Source organism: Dermochelys coriacea, chromosome 6, assembly GCF_009764565.3.
Source record: "Dermochelys coriacea isolate rDerCor1 chromosome 6, rDerCor1.pri.v4, whole genome shotgun sequence".
Lineage (NCBI taxonomy): Eukaryota > Metazoa > Chordata > Testudines > Dermochelyidae > Dermochelys > Dermochelys coriacea.
Window position 1 is genome coordinate 14,745,872 of NC_050073.1, and position 19,588 is coordinate 14,765,459.

The window sequence follows — 19,588 nt, forward strand, 5'->3', positions numbered from 1 at the left end:
ACCTAAAGTGGAGCACCCACAGAGACATTGGACAAAGAAGAAGAGAAAGTTACTCACCCTGTGTAGTAACTGAAGTTCTTCAGATGGTTGTCCCTGTGGGTGCTCCACTACCACTGGTCCTCCCCTCTACTTTGGTGTTTCTCACTAGATGCTCTGCAGCAGAGAAGGAACAGAGAGGGGGTTGGTTGCACAGCACCGGATAACTGCCTCAGGTGGTGCAATCCAACCAAGCACTGCTATCAGAAATCTCCAAATACAAGTGTAGGGGCACATGAACACCTAAAGTGGAGCTCCCACAGTGACAATCATCTCGAAGAACGTCAGGTACTGCACAGGGTGTGTAACCTTATTTATATCTGTAGTGAAAATTTTTTGATCTCATGTGAAGAGGCCCCTGTGAATCTTTTTAAATTCTCTCCCACAAAAATTACTTGACTACCTCTTCATTTGTCCAAGTCTAGCTTGTTCACTTATTTCAGCTTGCCACAGGGACATCACCGCTCAGTGCCACATTGATCAATATATTGAAAGTAATTAAATTAAACTTTGTTCAAACAAAACATTTGTAATGCAAGTTCAATTTTCCAACAACTTCTAAATGACATTTTTAAAAATTTTGTAACAGGAAACTGAGTAGGTACTGTCATCTATAATTTCTTGCTTTTTAAAAAATGTAAATATTCAGAATATTATAGTTACCAATTTGTAAGAAGCATATAAACAATGTACATGAAAAGTAGCTGTAATATTGTGTCTTATTTTCATGTAACCCTTTTTGAGGAGAGTTAAATCAATTATCCTTTGCAATGAAACAGTATAACTTAACAAACCCAAAGGGAGGACAACAGTTGCTTATCAAAACAATATGCAGGGTAGCTGTACCTGTAAATCCTCCATACGCCATACCACCATGGTCACTTGAGGACATCTTCTTAAGGTTTCCAATTCCAAACCATCACCTCTCTTGGAAGGAGAGCCACATTTCTCTCCCTACTGATCAGGTTTTAAGTTTGGGCAGCTTCCTACCTTACACTCTAATATCCCAAGCAAGCCAGTCTGCCTAAAGACAAGGTCCGATGCTTTTCTTTTTCTCTAAGGGCTATCAATAGTGTGCTGTCAGCAGTTACAAGTTACCACACAACTCTTTCTGTTGAAGCACATTTATTCTTAAAGTAAAAGCATAGGGGATATAGTGTACTTAGATTTTCAGAAAGCCTTTGACAAGGTCCCTCAACAAAGGCTCTTAAGCAAAGTAATTTGTCATGGGATAAGAGGGAAGGTCCTCTCATGGATTAGTAATTGGTTAAAAGATAGGAAACAAAGGGTAGGAATAAATGGTCAGTTTTCAGAATGGAGAGTGGTAAATAGTGGTGCCCCCCAAGGGTCTACTGGGACCAGTTCTATTCAACATATTCATAAATGAGCTGGAAAAAGGGGTAAACAGTGAGGAGGGAAAATTTGCAGATGATACAAAACTTCTCAAGATAGTTAATTCCCGGGTAGACTGAGAAGAGCTACAAAAGGATCTCTCAAAACTGGGTTACTGGGCAACAAAATGGCAGATGAAATTCAGTGTTGATAAATGCAAAGTAATGCACATTGGAAAACATCCCAACTGTATATATAAAAGGATGGGGTCCAAATTAGTTGTTACCACTCAAGAAAGAGATCTTGGAGTCATTGTGGATAGTTCTCTGAAAACATCCATTCAATGTTCAGCAACAGTCAAAAAAGTCAAAAGAATGTTGGGAATCATTAAGAAAGGGATAGATAATATGACAGAAAATATATTGCCCCAAAATAAATCCATGGTCCGCCCACATCTTGAATACTGCGTGCAGATGTGGTTGCCCCATCTCAAAAAAGATGTATTGGAATTGGATAAGGTTCAGAAAAGGGCAACACAAATGATAAGGGGTATGGAACGGCTTCCTATGAGGAGAGATTAATAAAACTGGGACTTTTCAGCTTGGAAAAGATACAATCAGGGATATGATTGAGATCTATAAAATCATGACTGGTGTGGAGAAAGTAAATAAGGAAGTGTTATTTACTCTTTCTGATAAGACAAGAACTAGGGGTCACCAAATGAAATGAATAGGCAGCAGGTTTAAAACAAAAAAAGGAAGTATTTCTTCACACAACACACAGTCAATCTGTGGAACTCTTTGCCAGAGGATGTTGTGAAGGCCAAGACTATAGCAGGGTTCAAAAAGGAACTAGATAAATTTATGGAGGATATGTCCATCAGTGTCTATTAGCCAGGATGGGCAGGGATGGTGCCAATGCTCAAATCACTGAGCTATCCCTCCATCCTTCACCCTCCCTAGGATGCTGGGCTAGATGGACCTTTGGTCTGCCTCAGTATGGCCGCTTTTATGTTCATTACAGAGAAAAAATATAAAAACCATGAAAGAACCTACAGGCATGCAGAAGCTTACCAGAGGTCACCCATCAATCTTATGGGGCCCTTGTAGGCCAAAGTCTTTCCAGCCTTTCTGTGTGTGGGACCTTGGACAGGAGGTCCTCTCTGTTTGCTGGATGAGAAAGAAGGCCCTGAGCAGGCTTAAACACAGCCTTTTTATGCCCAAAAGCCTTTTCTTTGTCTGTTGGTCTCTGGAAAAATCCCATATATGCAAGCCTCCCCAGGGGCTGGTACCTCTTTACGGGGGGTTTACAACCTGAGTGATTAATCTGAATCACCCCACACTGTTCTTAGCTCCTGGCAGAACTGTGGCAGCCCTTCTCTCCCCCCCACCACATTCATGCACTCAATATAATATAGTCCCCGAAGAGATTGCAAGCATTTGAAATATCTATCATACTTTCATTATGTTTCATACTGTGATCCTTCTTTGTAATCAGCAGATTCCCAATCCCAGTCTTTCCCCCAGATGTGTGCATCTTGTACTTCTCAGTAGCCTCCTGAACAATACAAGCTCATAGAAAGTCTGTCATTTCATCTAAGGAAAATGATATGCACAAATCTTGTTATCCCAAGTGATGGTTCCCAAACACTTAACTCCAAACACACAGGTTTAGATAAAACAATAAGATAAATTTATTATGCATAAAAGTCAGGATAGAAAATAAAAGAAAAAAGATAAAAATGCAAGCTAGTACGCAACTTAACAGGTTAAGTGAACTTAAAAGCTTAAAACCAAAAGGTTTTTCTGACCATAAGCTGTAGTAAATTTCATAGGCTGGGTCTCTTTGCAGCCTTGGACCCCTCCCCCTTAGATCAATATCCTCCAGGTATTCATTGATGTTTTCAGCAAAGAGATGGGAGGAGAAAAGGTGAAGTGGAGGGTATTGTCTCACATTTTTATACCACTCTCCCCTCTTCGAGAATTACCCCAAGCTGCAATGCAGGCGACATACAGTCTGTTGCCGACGTGAGGTATGAACCATCCCTGTGATGAAATGTACATTTCTTGTTTACACCTTCTCGCCTGCTGGTGAATGGCTGCTTTAACACCTGTCTGTGGCCAGTGTGTCTTTGTTTCTGAAAAACTGGTCTTATGCGTTATCAGGGTTCCCTCCCCACTCTGAACTTGGGGTACAGATATGGGGACCCACATGAAAGACCCCCTAAGCTTATTTCTACCAGCTTAGGTTAAAAATTTCCCCAAGGCACAAATCCTTCCTTGTCGAAGTGAGCTAGACAAAGATTCAGGAAAAGGACCACTTGGAGTTCCTGTTTCCCCAAAATATCCCCCCAAGCCTCTTCACTCCCTTTCCTGGGGAGGCTTGAGAATAATATACCAACCAAATAGATAAATAAGGTGAGCACACACCTGACTCTTGGGTTTTTAGGACACTAAAACCCAGTCAGGTTCTTAAAAGCAGAACTTTATTGTGAAGAGAAAAAGTAAAAGAAGCACCTCTGTAAAATCAGGATGGAAGGTAATTTTGCAGGGTAATAAGATTTAAAACACAGAGGATTCCCCTCTAAGCAAAACTTTAAAGTTACAAAAAACAGGAATAAACCTCCCTCTTAGCATAGGGAAAATTCACAAGCTAAAACAAAAGATAATCTAACACATTTCCTTGCTTTACTTATAATTTTTGTAATCTAGATAATTATTTCAGGTAGGGGTTTAGGAGAGGGTTTTTTTTCTGTCTGGTGTCCCTCTCTTTGTCCTGAGAGAACACAAAACAAAAGAGAGCACAACAAAACCTCCCCTCACAGATTTGAAAGGATCTTCTTCCCTTATTGGTCCTTTTGGTCAGGTTCCAACCAGATTATTTGAGCTTCTTAACCCCTTACAGGTAAAGGAGGGATTTTATGCTTATCTGTATGGTTATGACATGGGTATTATCCGTAATTATTACAGTAACAATCATATAATAGAATTTATAAATTAATATACAATGCTGATACATGTTTTACTCAGACAATAAGGTTCAGCAGATTATAACTTTTCAAATGATACTTCACAAGGCATACTTTGTACAAAATTTATCATAGTTCTATGAAAGGGGTGAACATAGGGGTGTGGCTGCCAGTCCCTCTTTGAATCTTGTTGAATTCTTGGTGATATACTGTAGCAATATGTTCCAGATAATAGCAGGCAATAGCAGATAACAGCTTCCAACTACAGTAGTCTGTGAATAATCAACCAATATGAGGATTACATTAATGTTGATTCTGAAATGAGGACTAGTGCTGTGTTTTTTATAATCTGTCTCTGTGCTTTTCTTTAACATAGGTTCTGGTCAATGCTGACATTTTTGGCTCATGTTATGATATTCATTATAATTGGAATTGTGATAGCTGTAAAAAGCTTTCCATATGTGACTATTCGTGATTTGTTTTATATCTTAACACTCTATCTTGCATTGAACCTTATAAGGTAAGGACTACTGTTTGCCCCTATGTAGGACAACCCTCTGCCCCATCCCCCTGCCTTTTTAAAATCATGATTGCACAGATGGCTTTAAAAATATTGTTATCTGTTTTATTATGTTTTAAACTGCATTGCATTTTCTTTGTTTATGCAGGCACTGGCATGTCGGGGTGCTTTCAGAAATACAATTCTATGTTTATTTTAGATTTTATTTAACACTAACAGCAATGAGTTCAGCTTCTAACCGTAATTGCTGGAATTACATTAATGCTTAACATTTTGTAGGCTTGCAGGGTAACCTTGTTAATAGGATTCCTTTGCTAAATCATGGGCTGAGTCTGATCAGTTGCCTCATAGAGAATATTTGAACTCTTATGGCCTGGCTGTATAAGAGGCAAAGAGGAAGTTCTACAAAATTTTGAATGGCAAAATTGTGTGGTAGACAGCTTAAGTAATTCAAGCTACCATCATTCTGTGGTTGAGTCTGTTGGGACAAAATATCGGATTTTGTGAATAAAATCATATGGATTGGGAATGAACTGTCTGCTTCTGTGGCTGCAGAAAGAAATCTGAAGGGGACAAATGCTGTATCTTCTCTGAGTTTAGTCTGTGACTTGTGAGGAACTAGCAATGTTGGGAGCATTTTTTTCCAAAACGATGTCTTTTGCTCTGAGTAGTTCTTGGCCGGTGAAGGACAGTGAGGAAGTACTGGGTCCATTGCTAGCAGAGAAAAGCAGCATTTCCCTTAGAACTAGGACAGGATGCCAGCTTCTCTGAAGGTAGCTGTTGTGGGACTTTTTGGTCAAACAGAAAAACAAAAAACCCCACCAATAGTACAATAAAAACCGCTGACAATCTTGCTGACTATCAGCCAGTATCCAAATTTGACTGTCACTCAAGTTTATAGAGAAGTTTGCAGTAAGACCACTCTCATAGTACTTAAATGCCTTGGATCTACTTGACCCTTGCCAGTCTAGGTACAGACCTGGATATGGGACAGAAAATGCACTATTGTCACTGGTTGATTTTGATCTCCTGGTGGTGAATGAAGATCAAGTTAATATGCTAATATTGTTAGATCTATCAGCAACCTTTAATACCATAGTTCGTGAGGTAATACTGATTCACTTGCACGCTGCATGAAAAGTGGATGCTGCTGTTTTTGGGTGGCTCTTCTTTCCTGGCTTAATGTTCCTATTGTACGGTGTGGGATCATAGCTCCTCCCACTAAGAGCACAATTTGAAGTTCTCTAGTGTTCCATTTTATCTTCCCTCCTGTTCAACATGTGCATGGGATTGTTGGAGGGTTTGTATAAAGGTTTGGACTGTAATGCTTTCAATATGCTGATGACACCCAGTTCTATGTCTCTATTTCTGAGCATTAATATTTTTGCTCATTATCTTATTATTTTATTTACACAGAGGTCTAGTTGTTATGTTGTTGAGCCCTCTTCTGAGCCGCCTTGGTTATGGATTTAACTGGCGCTGGGGAGCTGTCATTGTCTGGAGTGGAATGAGGGGTACTTTTACTTTGAATATGGCTCTTGGGATTAGCCAATCAAAAGATCCGGGTACAGCAGCAATGAAGAACATGGTAAAAAAAAAATTAAAAGGGCTATCTACATTTTTTTTCAAAACTTGTACTTGTACATTTTGTTGGAATAAGTGATAAAAGAACTATAAGGACATTCAGGGCCAGATTTTTCAAAGCAAGTTAGCCAAATATATTTGCATATGAGTAATCCTTGCATAAAATAACCAGCACAAGTACATACAGATTATTTTGGTACATAAAATTAGCACATTCAAATCTATTCATGCAATTATGATTGGCTAACTGAAAATCTGGTCTGACTAATTTTAATTCATAATAGAAATATGCATGTAGATGCTATTTTTTGTATTTAAAAATGCATTGCAGTTTAGTTCGTTTAAATGTTTATATATAATCTGAATTTTCACATACTATACAATGGGTCAAATTTATTTCAACAATACTTTCACTATACCTATGTAATTAACACAGAATTATTTTTACTACAGTAAGCGGTCCCTCTTAGAACGTTATGTGGACTCAGGTGCATCATGTGAGCCTTTGTGAACTAGTCCATTTTCTGCTAGGGATACTGTTATTTGGAACTGTGTTTGTTACAAGTGCTTATGGCTAAGATTTTAAAAAAAGCATGTTTGAAGTTGGGTCCTACATCAATATTTAGGCACTCTGAAAATCAGGCAAGCTATTTAGTTATCTCTGGAGTTAGTAGCCTGACTTTAGGTATTCACTTTGAAAATTTTGTCCTATATTCCCTCCTGTGAAACTTTTGATGATTCTGGAACTGGAGCCTCCATTGTTAGATGTCTCTCAATTGTCTTGTATTTAGAACTGTGGTGGTACCAGAATTTAAGATATCAAAAATGAAAATATCTGCCTCCATCATTGATGGTATCATTGCTTACTCTCATGTAAGATCTGAAACTCTCTCTGTTTCTGTACCTCAGGGATCTGCTCTTCCTTTAGAGGAATTTTATTCACCTGCATCCTCAGCTCTGCATGGTAGTACGAGTCCTTCTCCAAGGATGTTTTTGCCTTCATCTAGGCAACCTCGGTGGAAATCCTTCTCACTTCAGATTTTATGCTTTATACAGGTCTGTTCCATGGATCCCACCCTTTTATGGCACCATATGCCTTATCTTATGGGGCACAAATGTGGCCATTTGACCCTCATCTTAGTCAGCTGAATCAAGTTGCAGGGGGAAATCGTTGCTTTCTAAGAATCCCGCAGGAGAGACTCAGTTATCCTGTCAGGAACTCTTAAGAACCTGCATCATTAGGAATCTCAGAATGAGCAGCAAGGCCATGTGGAGGAATATGAGGACCAACCTACCCCTTTATCCATATCCTCAGCATCACCTGATGAGGCTGTGAGACCATCAAATATGTTATCTGTAGATTACTTCAGGACCTCCTTGAAAGGATGGTGGACATACTGGACATTCCCTTGGAATTGTCTAGTAGAGAGATCATTAATTGTTTGCTTTTTTTGCATCTGATATCCCAGGATCAATTAGCCATGCCTATTAACAAAGACATCCTTGAACTTCCTAAAAACTTGTGGCGGACTCTTGCTGCTTTGTCTTGGCCGTATCTTAGAGGACAGATCTTGGGTACCAAGTTCCTCCAAAGGCATTTGAGTACTTTTTTATACATCTGGTACCTGGATTGCTGTTTTTAAAAAAGGCTCATAAAAATTGAAGTTGCCTGGGCTTTCTAGGTGTTCCCCAAGAGATGAAAGACCTAAGAAGAAGGAACTTCTGGGGAGGAAAGTTTATCTGCTGTCTTGCAGTTTTGTATGGCCAATTATCATGCCTTATTAGCTAAATATGATTTTAGGCAATGGGACAATGGTTATATATGTCTGAGAGGCTTCCTTAAGAGACCAGAGATGAGGACATCTAGGAGCCAGCAGGGAAAATGCCTGTCTAGATCTGGCGCTCTTGCTCAGCTCCACTAAAATTCACTGTCATCTGCTATTATTCTAAGGCCACAGTTTTTGTCTCAAAGTGAATCATCCTGCTCTTTAACATCTAACATTTAACATTGGAGCGGCAGCGAACCAGCGGAGCAGCGGGGACAGCAGAGCAGCTCACAGCAGGAGTTTGCCTGGGACTGGTAAGTATCCGAGTGTGTGTGTTTGCTTGCTGAGGAAGTATCCGAGCGTGTGTTTGCTGGGAGGGAGCCTGAGTGAGTGTCTGATTGGCTGCTAGCCTGCAGGGGGCGGGCATTAGGGTGTCTGTGTGTTTGCGTCAGGGAAGCCTGGCTGTTTAAAAATAGCCGGAGCCTCGCGAACCAGCTGAGCGGCAGCGAACCAGCGGAGCAGCGGGGACAGCAGAGCAGCTCACAGCAGGAGTTTGCCTGGGACTGGTAAGTATCCGAGTGTGTGTGTTTGCTTGCTGAGGAAGTATCCGAGCGTGTGTTTGCTGGGAGGGAGCCTGAGTGAGTGTCTGATTGGCTGCTAGCCTGCAGGGGGCGGGCATTAGGGTGTCTGTGTGTTTGCGTCAGGGAAGCCTGGCTGTTTAAAAATAGCCGGAGCCTCGCGAACCAGCTGAGCGGCAGCGGAGCAGCGGGGACAGCAGAGCAGCTCACAGCAGGAGTTTGCCTGGGACTGGTAAGTATCCGAGTGTGTGTGTTTGCTTGCTGAGGAAGTATCCGAGCGTGTGTTTGCTGGGAGGGAGCCTGAGTGAGTGTCTGATTGGCTGCTAGCCTGCAGGGGGCGGGCATTAGGGTGTCTGTGTGTTTGCGTCAGGGAAGCCTGGCTGTTTAAAAATAGCCGGAGCCTCGCGAACCAGCTGAGCGGCAGCGAACCAGCGGAGCAGCGGGGACAGCAGAGCAGCTCACAGCAGGAGTTTGCCTGGGACTGGTAAGTATCCGAGTGTGTGTGTTTGCTTGCTGAGGAAGTATCCGAGCGTGTGTTTGCTGGGAGGGAGCCTGAGTGAGTGTCTGATTGGCTGCTAGCCTGCAGGGGGCGGGCATTAGGGTGTCTGTGTGTTTGCGTCAGGGAAGCCTGGCTGTTTAAAAATAGCCGGAGCCTCGCGAACCAGCTGAGCGGCAGCGAACCAGCGGAGCAGCGGGGACAGCAGAGCAGCTCACAGCAGGAGTTTGCCTGGGACTGGTAAGTATCCGAGTGTGTGTGTTTGCTTGCTGAGGAAGTATCCGAGCGTGTGTTTGCTGGGAGGGAGCCTGAGTGAGTGTCTGATTGGCTGCTAGCCTGCAGGGGGCGGGCATTAGGGTGTCTGTGTGTTTGCGTCAGGGAAGCCTGGCTGTTTAAAAATAGCCGGAGCCTCGCGAACCAGCTGAGCGGCAGCGAACCAGCGGAGCAGCGGGGACAGCAGAGCAGCTCACAGCAGGAGTTTGCCTGGGACTGGTAAGTATCCGAGTGTGTGTGTTTGCTTGCTGAGGAAGTATCCGAGCGTGTGTTTGCTGGGAGGGAGCCTGAGTGAGTGTCTGATTGGCTGCTAGCCTGCAGGGGGCGGGCATTAGGGTGTCTGTGTGTTTGCGTCAGGGAAGCCTGGCTGTTTAAAAATAGCCGGAGCCTCGCGAACCAGCTGAGCGGCAGCGAACCAGCGGAGCAGCGGGGACAGCAGAGCAGCTCACAGCAGGAGTTTGCCTGGGACTGGTAAGTATCCGAGTGTGTGTGTTTGCTTGCTGAGGAAGTATCCGAGCGTGTGTTTGCTGGGAGGGAGCCTGAGTGAGTGTCTGATTGGCTGCTAGCCTGCAGGGGGCGGGCATTAGGGTGTCTGTGTGTTTGCGTCAGGGAAGCCTGGCTGTTTAAAAATAGCCGGAGCCTCGCGAACCAGCGGAGCGGCAGCGAACCAGCGGAGCAGCGGGGACAGCAGAGCAGCTCACAGCAGGAGTTTGCCTGGGACTGGTAAGTATCCGAGTGTGTGTGTTTGCTTGCTGAGGAAGTATCCGAGCGTGTGTTTGCTGGGAGGGAGCCTGAGTGAGTGTCTGATTGGCTGCTAGCCTGCAGGGGGCGGGCATTAGGGTGTCTGTGTGTTTGCGTCAGGGAAGCCTGGCTTTTTAAAAATAGCCGGAGCCTCGCGAACCAGCTGAGCGGCAGCGAACCAGCGGAGCAGCGGGGACAGCAGAGCAGCTCACAGCAGGAGTTTGCCTGGGACTGGTAAGTATCCGAGTGTGTGTGTTTGCTTGCTGAGGAAGTATCCGAGCGTGTGTTTGCTGGGAGGGAGCCTGAGTGAGTGTCTGATTGGCTGCTAGCCTGCAGGGGGCGGGCATTAGGGTGTCTGTGTGTTTGCGTCAGGGAAGCCTGGCTGTTTAAAAATAGCCGGAGCCTCGCGAACCAGCTGAGCGGCAGCGAACCAGCGGAGCAGCGGGGACAGCAGAGCAGCTCACAGCAGGAGTTTGCCTGGGACTGGTAAGTATCCGAGTGTGTGTGTTTGCTTGCTGAGGAAGTATCCGAGCGTGTGTTTGCTGGGAGGGAGCCTGAGTGAGTGTCTGATTGGCTGCTAGCCTGCAGGGGGCGGGCATTAGGGTGTCTGTGTGTTTGCGTCAGGGAAGCCTGGCTGTTTAAAAATAGCCGGAGCCTCGCGAACCAGCTGAGCGGCAGCGAACCAGCGGAGCAGCGGGGACAGCAGAGCAGCTCACAGCAGGAGTTTGCCTGGGACTGGTAAGTATCCGAGTGTGTGTGTTTGCTTGCTGAGGAAGTATCCGAGCGTGTGTTTGCTGGGAGGGAGCCTGAGTGAGTGTCTGATTGGCTGCTAGCCTGCAGGGGGCGGGCATTAGGGTGTCTGTGTGTTTGCGTCAGGGAAGCCTGGCTGTTTAAAAATAGGCGGAGCCTCGCGAACCAGCTGAGCGGCAGCGAACCAGCGGAGCAGCGGGGACAGCAGAGCAGCTCACAGCAGGAGTTTGCCTGGGACTGGTAAGTATCCGAGTGTGTGTGTTTGCTTGCTGAGGAAGTATCCGAGCGTGTGTTTGCTGGGAGGGAGCCTGAGTGAGTGTCTGATTGGCTGCTAGCCTGCAGGGGGCGGGCATTAGGGTGTCTGTGTGTTTGCGTCAGGGAAGCCTGGCTGTTTAAAAATAGCCGGAGCCTCGCGAACCAGCTGAGCGGCAGCGAACCAGCGGAGCAGCGGGGACAGCAGAGCAGCTCACAGCAGGAGTTTGCCTGGGACTGGTAAGTATCCGAGTGTGTGTGTTTGCTTGCTGAGGAAGTATCCGAGCGTGTGTTTGCTGGGAGGGAGCCTGAGTGAGTGTCTGATTGGCTGCTAGCCTGCAGGGGGCGGGCATTAGGGTGTCTGTGTGTTTGCGTCAGGGAAGCCTGGCTGTTTAAAAATAGCCGGAGCCTCGCGAACCAGCTGAGCGGCAGCGAACCAGCGGAGCAGCGGGGACAGCAGAGCAGCTCACAGCAGGAGTTTGCCTGGGAGTTCGCCTGGAGTGAGCCCATTGAGGCTTACATCTTGCCAACGTCTCTGAGGAAGCTCCGTAGTAGGTAGGTGATATGGAAGGGGGGAATTCAGCTGTTGTGACCTGCACTGGATGTGCCATGTTTGTCTTTCTTCCACAGGACAGAAGCGACTTTGTCTGTACGAAGTGCAAGCTGGTCTCCATATTGGAAGAGAAGATTGAAGGTCTGGAGCAACAGGTAACGACCCTGCGTTGTATACGAGAGAGACTGAGGATTTTCTGGACCAAACTCAGGATAGCCTTCTAGGGGCACAAAGCTCTAAAGATGTAGAGCAGGTTGCACAGAGGAGCCAAGAGGCCAGTGAAGAAGCTTGGCAACATGTGACCTCCAGAAGAGGTAAGCGGAATGTCCGGGTTCCAGTAACACAGACACAGGTAACTAACCGCTTTCATGTTCTCTCCACAGGTACCAATGCGGAGAGTGGACCAGATGATATGTCTGGGGGGAGAAAGCGGAAGGAGACTCCGCTGGTTGGGAGGCATGAGATGCGATGTCCTGAGGTTGGGGGTTCCACGACCACCACTCCCAAGAGGAGAAGGCGGGTGGTGGTGGTCGGGGACTCTCTCCTCCGGGGGACTGAGTCATCTATCTGCCGCCCTGACCGGGAAAACCGAGAAGTCTGCTGCTTGCCAGGGGCTAAGATTCGTGATGTGACGGAGAGACTGCCGAGACTCATCAAGCCCTCGGATCGCTACCCCTTCCTGCTTCTCCACGTGGGCACCAATGATACTGCCAAGAATGACCTTGAGCGGATCACTGCGGACTACGTGGCTCTGGGAAGAAGGATAAAGGAGTTGGAGGCGCAAGTGGTGTTCTCGTCCATCCTCCCCGTGGAAGGAAAAGGCCTGGGTAGGGACCGTCGAATCGTGGAGGTCAACGAATGGCTACGCAGGTGGTGTCGGAGAGAGAGGCTTTGGATTCTTTGACCATGGGATGGTGTTCCATGAAGGAGGAGTGCTGGGCAGAGACGGGCTCCATCTTACGAAGAGAGGGAAGAACATCTTTGCCAGCAGGCTGGCTAACCTAGTGAGGAGGGCTTTAAACTAGGTTCACCGGGGGAAGGAGACCAAAGCCCTGAGGTAAGTGGGAAAGCGGGATACCGGGAGGAAGCACAGGCAGGAAGGTCTGTGAGGGGAGGGCTCCTGCCTCATACTGGGAATGAGGGGCGATCAACAGGTTATCTCAAGTGCTTATATACAAATGCACAAAGCCTTGGAAACAAGCAGGGAGAACTGGAGGTCCTGGTGATGTCAAGGAATTATGACGTGATTGGAATAACAGAGACTTGGTGGGATAACTCACATGACTGGAGTACAGTCATGGATGGTTATAAACTGTTCAGGAAGGACAGGCAGGGCAGAAAAGGTGGGGGAGTAGCACTGTATGTAAGGGAGCAGTATGACTGCTCAGAGCTCCGGTACGAAACTGTGGAAAAACCTGAGTGTCTCTGGATTAAGTTTAGAAGTGTGTGCAACAAGAGTGATGTCATGGTGGGAGTCTGCTATAGACCACCGGACCAGGGGGATGAGGTGGATGAGGCTTTCTTCCGGCAACTCACGGAAGCTACTAGATCGCATGCCCTGATTCTCATGGGTGACTTTAATTTTCCTGATATCTGCTGGGAGAGCAATACAGCGGTGCATAGACAATCCAGGAAGTTTTTGGAAAGCGTAGGGGACAATTTCCTGGTGCAAGTGCTAGGGGAGCCAACTAGGGGGAGCGCTTTTCTTGACCTGCTGCTCACAAACCGGGTAGAATTAGTGGGGGAAGCAAAAGTGGATGGGAATCTGGGAGGCAGTGACCATGAGTTGGTTGAGTTCAGGATCCTGACGCAGGGAAGAAAGGTAAGCAGCAGGATACGGACCCTGGACTTCAGGAAAGCAGACTTTGACTCCCTCAGGAAACAGATGGCCAGGATCCCCTGGGGGACTAACATGAAAGGGAAGGGAGTCCAGGAGAGCTGGCTGTATTTCAAGGAATCCCTGTTGAGGTTACAGGGACAAACCATCCCGATGACTCGAAAGAATAGTAAATATGGCAGGCGACCAGCTTGGCTTAATGGTGAAATCCTAGCGGATCTTAAACATAAAAAAGAAGCTTACAAGAAGTGGAAGCTTGGACATATGACCAGGGAAGAGTATAAAAATATTGCTCGGGCATGTAGGAAAGATATCAGGAGGGCCAAATCGCACCTGGAGCTGCAGCTAGCAAGAGATGTCAAGAGTAACAAGAAGGGTTTCTTCAGGTATGTTGGCAACAAGAAGAAAGCCAAGGAAAGTGTGGGCCCCTTACTGAATGAGGGAGGCAAGCTAGTGACAGAGGATGTGGAAAAAGCTAATGTACTCAATGCTTTTTTTTGCCTCTGTTTTCACTAACAAGGTCAGCTCCCAGACTGCTGTGCTGGGCAACACAAAATGGGGAAGAGATGGCCAGCCCTCTGTAGAGATAGAGGTGGTTAGGGACTATTTAGAAAAGCTGGACGTGCACAAGTCCATGGGGCCGGACGAATTGCATCCGAGAGTGCTGAAGGAATTGGCGGCTGTGATTGCAGAGCCCTTGGCCATTATCTTTGAAAACTCGTGGCGAACGGGGGAAGTCCCGGATGACTGGAAAAAGGCTAATGTAGTGCCCATCTTTAAAAAAGGGAAGAAGGAGGATCCTGGGAACTACAGGCCGGTCAGCCTAACCTCAGTCCCTGGAAAAATCATGGAGCAGGTCCTCAAAGAATCAATCCTGAAGCACTTAGAGGAGAGGAAAGTGATCAGGAACAGTCAGCATGGATTCACCAAGGGAAGGTCATGCCTGACTAATCTAATCGCCTTTTATGATGAGATTACTGGTTCTGTGGATGAAGGGAAAGCAGTGGATGTATTGTTTCTTGACTTTAGCAAAGCTTTTGACACGGTCTCCCACAGCATTCTTGTCAGCAAGTTAAGGAAGTATGGGCTGGATGAATGCACTATAAGGTGGGTAGAAAGCTGGCTAGATTGTCGGGCTCAACGGGTAGTGATCAATGGCTCCATGTCTAGTTGGCAGCCGGTGTCAAGTGGAGTGCCCCAGGGGTCGGTCCTGGGGCCCGTTTTGTTCAATATCTTCATAAATGATCTGGAGGATGGTGTGGATTGCACTCTCAGCAAATTTGCGGATGATACCAAACTGGGAGGAGTGGTAGATACGCTGGAGGGGAGGGATAGGATACAGAAGGACCTAGACAAATTGGAGGATTGGGCCAAAAGAAATCTAATGAGGTTCAATAAGGATAAATGCAGGGTCCTGCACTTAGGATGGAAGAATCCAATGCACCGCTACAGACTAGGGACCGAATGGCTCGGCAGCAGTTCTGCGGAAAAGGACCTAGGGGTGACAGTGGACGAGAAGCTGGATATGAGTCAGCAGTGTGCCCTTGTTGCCAAGAAGGCCAATGGCATTTTGGGTTGTATAAGTAGGGGCATAGCGAGCAGATCGAGGGACGTGATCGTTCCCCTCTATTCGACACTGGTGAGGCCTCATCTGGAGTACTGTGTCCAGTTTTGGGCCCCACACTACAGGAAGGATGTGGATAAATTGGAAAGAGTACAACGAAGGGCAACGAAAATGATTAGGGGTCTAGAGCACATGACTTATGAGGAGAGGCTGAGGGAGCTGGGATTGTTTAGTCTGCAGAAGAGAAGAATGAGGGGGGATTTGATAGCTGCTTTCAACTACCTGAAAGGGGGTTTCAAAGAGGATGGCTCTAGACTGTTCTCAATGGTAGCAGATGACAGAACGAGGAGTAATGGTCTCAAGTTGCAATGGGGAAGGTTTAGATTGGATATTAGGAAAAACTTTTTCACTAAGAGGGTGGTGAAACACTGGAATGCGTTACCTAGGGAGGTGGTAGAATCTCCTTCCTTAGAGGTTTTTAAGGTCAGGCTTGACAAAGCCCTAGCTGGGATGATTTAACTGGGACTTGGTCCTGCTTTGAGCAGGGGGTTGGACTAGATGACCTTCTGGGGTCCCTTCCAACCCTGATATTCTATGATTCTATGATTCTATGATCTTAGTAGCAGATGAATCTGTTTTTGGAACACCCTTTCCTCCCCTTACTCTCCCACCACCCTCTGCCCCAAACTACAAGGAAGCAGAGGCTCTCTGACAGCCCTATGCAGGGCAGCATGACACCACTTACAGAGACGAGGTCCCTCTGCCTGGACCCTTGATCAAGTCTATAAAATTCTAAAGCAGATATCTGAAGAGCAGATTCTGCTTAGGAAAATGTCAGAGGATATCTCTGAAATTAAAGCCATGACTGAAGCACACCAGGTCAGTTTGCAGGGGCTATTCCTCCAGGACTGGGGAGGCTGAGAATCACCAGAGTTAAAGGGAGCCAAAGAAGTTCCCACTTCAGTGCTGTATCTCCCATATCTGCCATCTTGCCAAAATGTAAATCGAGGCAGAACCATCACACACTCGAAGAATGAAATCAACACACCACATCCCACTGATCAGGAACTCAGACCAGTCTTGGTGCAATAGGGACAGTATCTATATTGTATCCTCTCACTGTGGCACCAGGGTTGATTGATTTGCCTAACAAACTGTGCAAACTGGGGTTGGACAGCTATCAATCTAATCTCCTGACTCCATTTCTAATAATGATTATGTAGTTTTTGTTTTGTGATTGTGTGCTGCATCTACTCGTATGTGCAGCTTACATGAAATGTTGCTTCAGATCATTTTGAATTTCTTGCTAGAAGTTTTTCAGGAAAGTTAACACCCTACAGATCCATGCTTCAGATGTATCTGATATCCATGGACCTATCACCAGGAAAGAAATATGTTCTCAGATGTATTTGAAATATTTGTTTTGCTCTTCAAATTTTAAAGGGCACTTGTACTGACCAATGCACTTTCAATGGGATTTGTCCTTTGTTTTACAAGTTTAATGAGCTCTCTTCTGATACATTGGGAAAATAAAAAAATTAATTGCTTTCTCTAAAGGTGGCATTTGTAGAGACATTCATTTCCATTCTGAGGGTTAAGGAACACAGCTTCTTAGTTATCTGTCCATCTCTTCAGTTCTTTCAAGATAGGGATGACCATCATGGAGACATGTGGACTTAGTGGGTCAGGATTTCACCCAGGATTTCAGTGGGTCGTAGTCACTTTTCGGATCTTGACATGTTTATGTCTGGAGTGAATCATGAGTTCCACATGAATCAAACCATTATTCGCTTCACTTTGTACCTGGACTTTGACTTCTCTCAGCAAAAAAAAATTCCTTGTGTGTGAAAAGGACTTTAAAGTTTTCTCTCTCCTGTATTCATAGTTTTAATAACGTAAAACAGTTTTTTTGTTGTTTCAAGGGAGACGATGAAAAAAAGCAGCCACCAGGATACTGGTTAGGACATGCTAAGTCTTTGATCCTGGAGTTCATGTAATGCCACTCTTCTATACCTTGGAGGGTTAAAGGCATCTGCATAGTTGCTATTTGGCTATCTACAGATTGCAATATGTCACTACCAGCTAGATTTCTCCTCCTCAGAAAACATTTCTGTTGGCCAGAATGTGCTTACATGTACCATGTAAAGTAAGCTACAAGTAACATTTTAAGGTAATCACTGATGACCTGCTCACTACATCTATCATATGTTCATTCTCTCTATTAGTAAGATAGGAGAAGAGGGACGTGTAACAAAGTCAATTTACTTTTTTGTAATTCCTTTTGTTGTGGTTTTGTCCCCTCCTACACCTCCTGGGTCCTGGGTGCTATTTGAGAGAGTGGGTGGGGGGTTTTTTTGTTGGTTTTTCTTTGAGGGATAGGGATGAGGGAGTTAATTTGGTTTTGGGTTTTTTTGAACTACCTGAGTGTTCCTTGTCTTTTGCTCTTGAATAGTCTTACTGGAAGGAAATGGATGCTCTGGTGTTTTTATATACCAATCTTACAATCTTGTTTTCTGCTAGTGGGGTTATAATGTTATCTCTTCATACTTTCTTCCTCTTGGTAGAATGGGGAAAAAAGAACTGTACAAAAGAAAGGTAGTATGGTCAAGTGGTTAGGGCACTACCCTAGGGCTTGGGAGATCTGGATTTGAGTCCCTGCTCCACCTCAGACTTCCTCTGTAACTTTGAACAAGTCCCTCAGTGCAACGGGGATTATAATACTTCCTTAATTCATGGGGTGTGGTGAGGATAAATACATTAAGGAGTGAAGTGCTTTGAGATATACTAATGAAAAGCATTATTAAATACTCAATACTTTTAAAATATTTTATTATAAAAAGGAATTACTTTTAACTTAATTTTCCTTATTTGGACATTCTGACAGCTGTGAAGAGCATATGATTAAATTTAGCAAAATTATAAATAAATAAAAGCATCCACAATTTGAAGATATACAGTTGTGTTGCACTGTTGAAGATGATGTCAGCAAAGGCATCGTTTTATAGAAAATATATAGAGTACCTCACTGTTCAAAATAATTTGCATTTTACTTTGTATTACTGATGATAACACTGATTTGAAGTGGTGACATGCTCTCTTTGTTTTTCTGTTTTAGATATTACTGCATGCAGGGACAGCATCATTAATGACTTTGATGATTAATTCTACCACGGTGAAAAAGCTGGTTACAACATTGGGTAAAACACACCCATTGATATTGGGGAGGGAAGGAAAATATTAAAAATAACATCTTTGATATTCAGTTAATTTATAAAATCTGCTTTGTTCAGTTGTGGCCTATTTGGTGGATATTAGATTGCATGCACTAGTGTAATTTTATTACTTTTTACAGTGCATTCTGCATGAATATATTAATTGGACAATTAACACTAAATAATAAAATATATAAAAATCACAAAACAAGGCATGATATAAGAGTTATCAAAATTGAGTTCACTATAACTCCAGTACCACTTTTGCAGCAATACCCCTTTGTACGACATTTAAAATTCATTTATCTGAGAGCTAATTGATTTATCAAAATCTTGTTTAAATAAGATAAAATAGAGCCTCAAATCAATGTTTTTAAGGTTTGATATATTTAATGAACTCTCTTTAACAAAATTTTGTACATATCTGCACTCCTTGTTCTGTCCAGGAGTGAAAATACTCAAAATTATTTAATGATAAATTGTTTGTCAAAGATTTCCCTGTCACATAACAGAATTCCTGGCAGATAATATGTCCACTTACTAAAGAGGAAGAAGACTACAAACAAAATAAACAAACAAAACAACCTATCAGACAAATGTGATTATAAAATCACCAGTACAGCAGATTCTGGTTTAGCCCAGAAACTTCCACAGTTAAAAATCTGTAGTCCTCCATCCTAAATGGGCAGCAGGATTGGAAGTTGGATGTGGACATAAGGAAAACTACAGCACAGTACACACATTGTCCAGGAAGTAATTTTCTCTTCTATATCTCCTCTTCACCATTCTACAGCAGAATTTTGAAAAGAGAGCAGATGTATTGAGTAATATACATTTGAGAAGGAAGACTTATTTTACAAAGGAGGCTATAGCAATTTGTATTTAAAGGCTGCTTTTGAAAACGCAGTCAAGTCCCTGCTTTTACTGGCTAGTGAAGATGATGGGTGGTCATGAAAAACAGTGTGACCAACTTAAGAGCCACAGCGCTTATTGATCTGTGAAGCGTAAAATTAGCCTTCTCTTTTTTGATAATCACTGAGGGAAGCTATTGCTTACATGGGAAGAGTTAATTAAAACATATTTTTACAGTTTTCTATAACAGCAAAAATTATGACAAAGCAACCAC

General features: G+C 44.4%; 1 protein-coding gene across 1 annotated transcript in view; it reads left to right on the plus strand.

Moving 5' to 3' along the window:
* LOC119857693 (sodium/hydrogen exchanger 10-like) overlaps positions 1 to 19,588 on the plus strand; it is a 328,581-nt gene that overhangs the window by 85,928 nt on the left and 223,065 nt on the right. Inside the window, 3 exon segments of the mRNA XM_043517916.1 lie at positions 4,713 to 4,856; positions 6,273 to 6,444; positions 18,366 to 18,447. Of these exon segments, the coding sequence (XP_043373851.1) occupies positions 4,713 to 4,856; positions 6,273 to 6,444; positions 18,366 to 18,447 (398 nt within the window).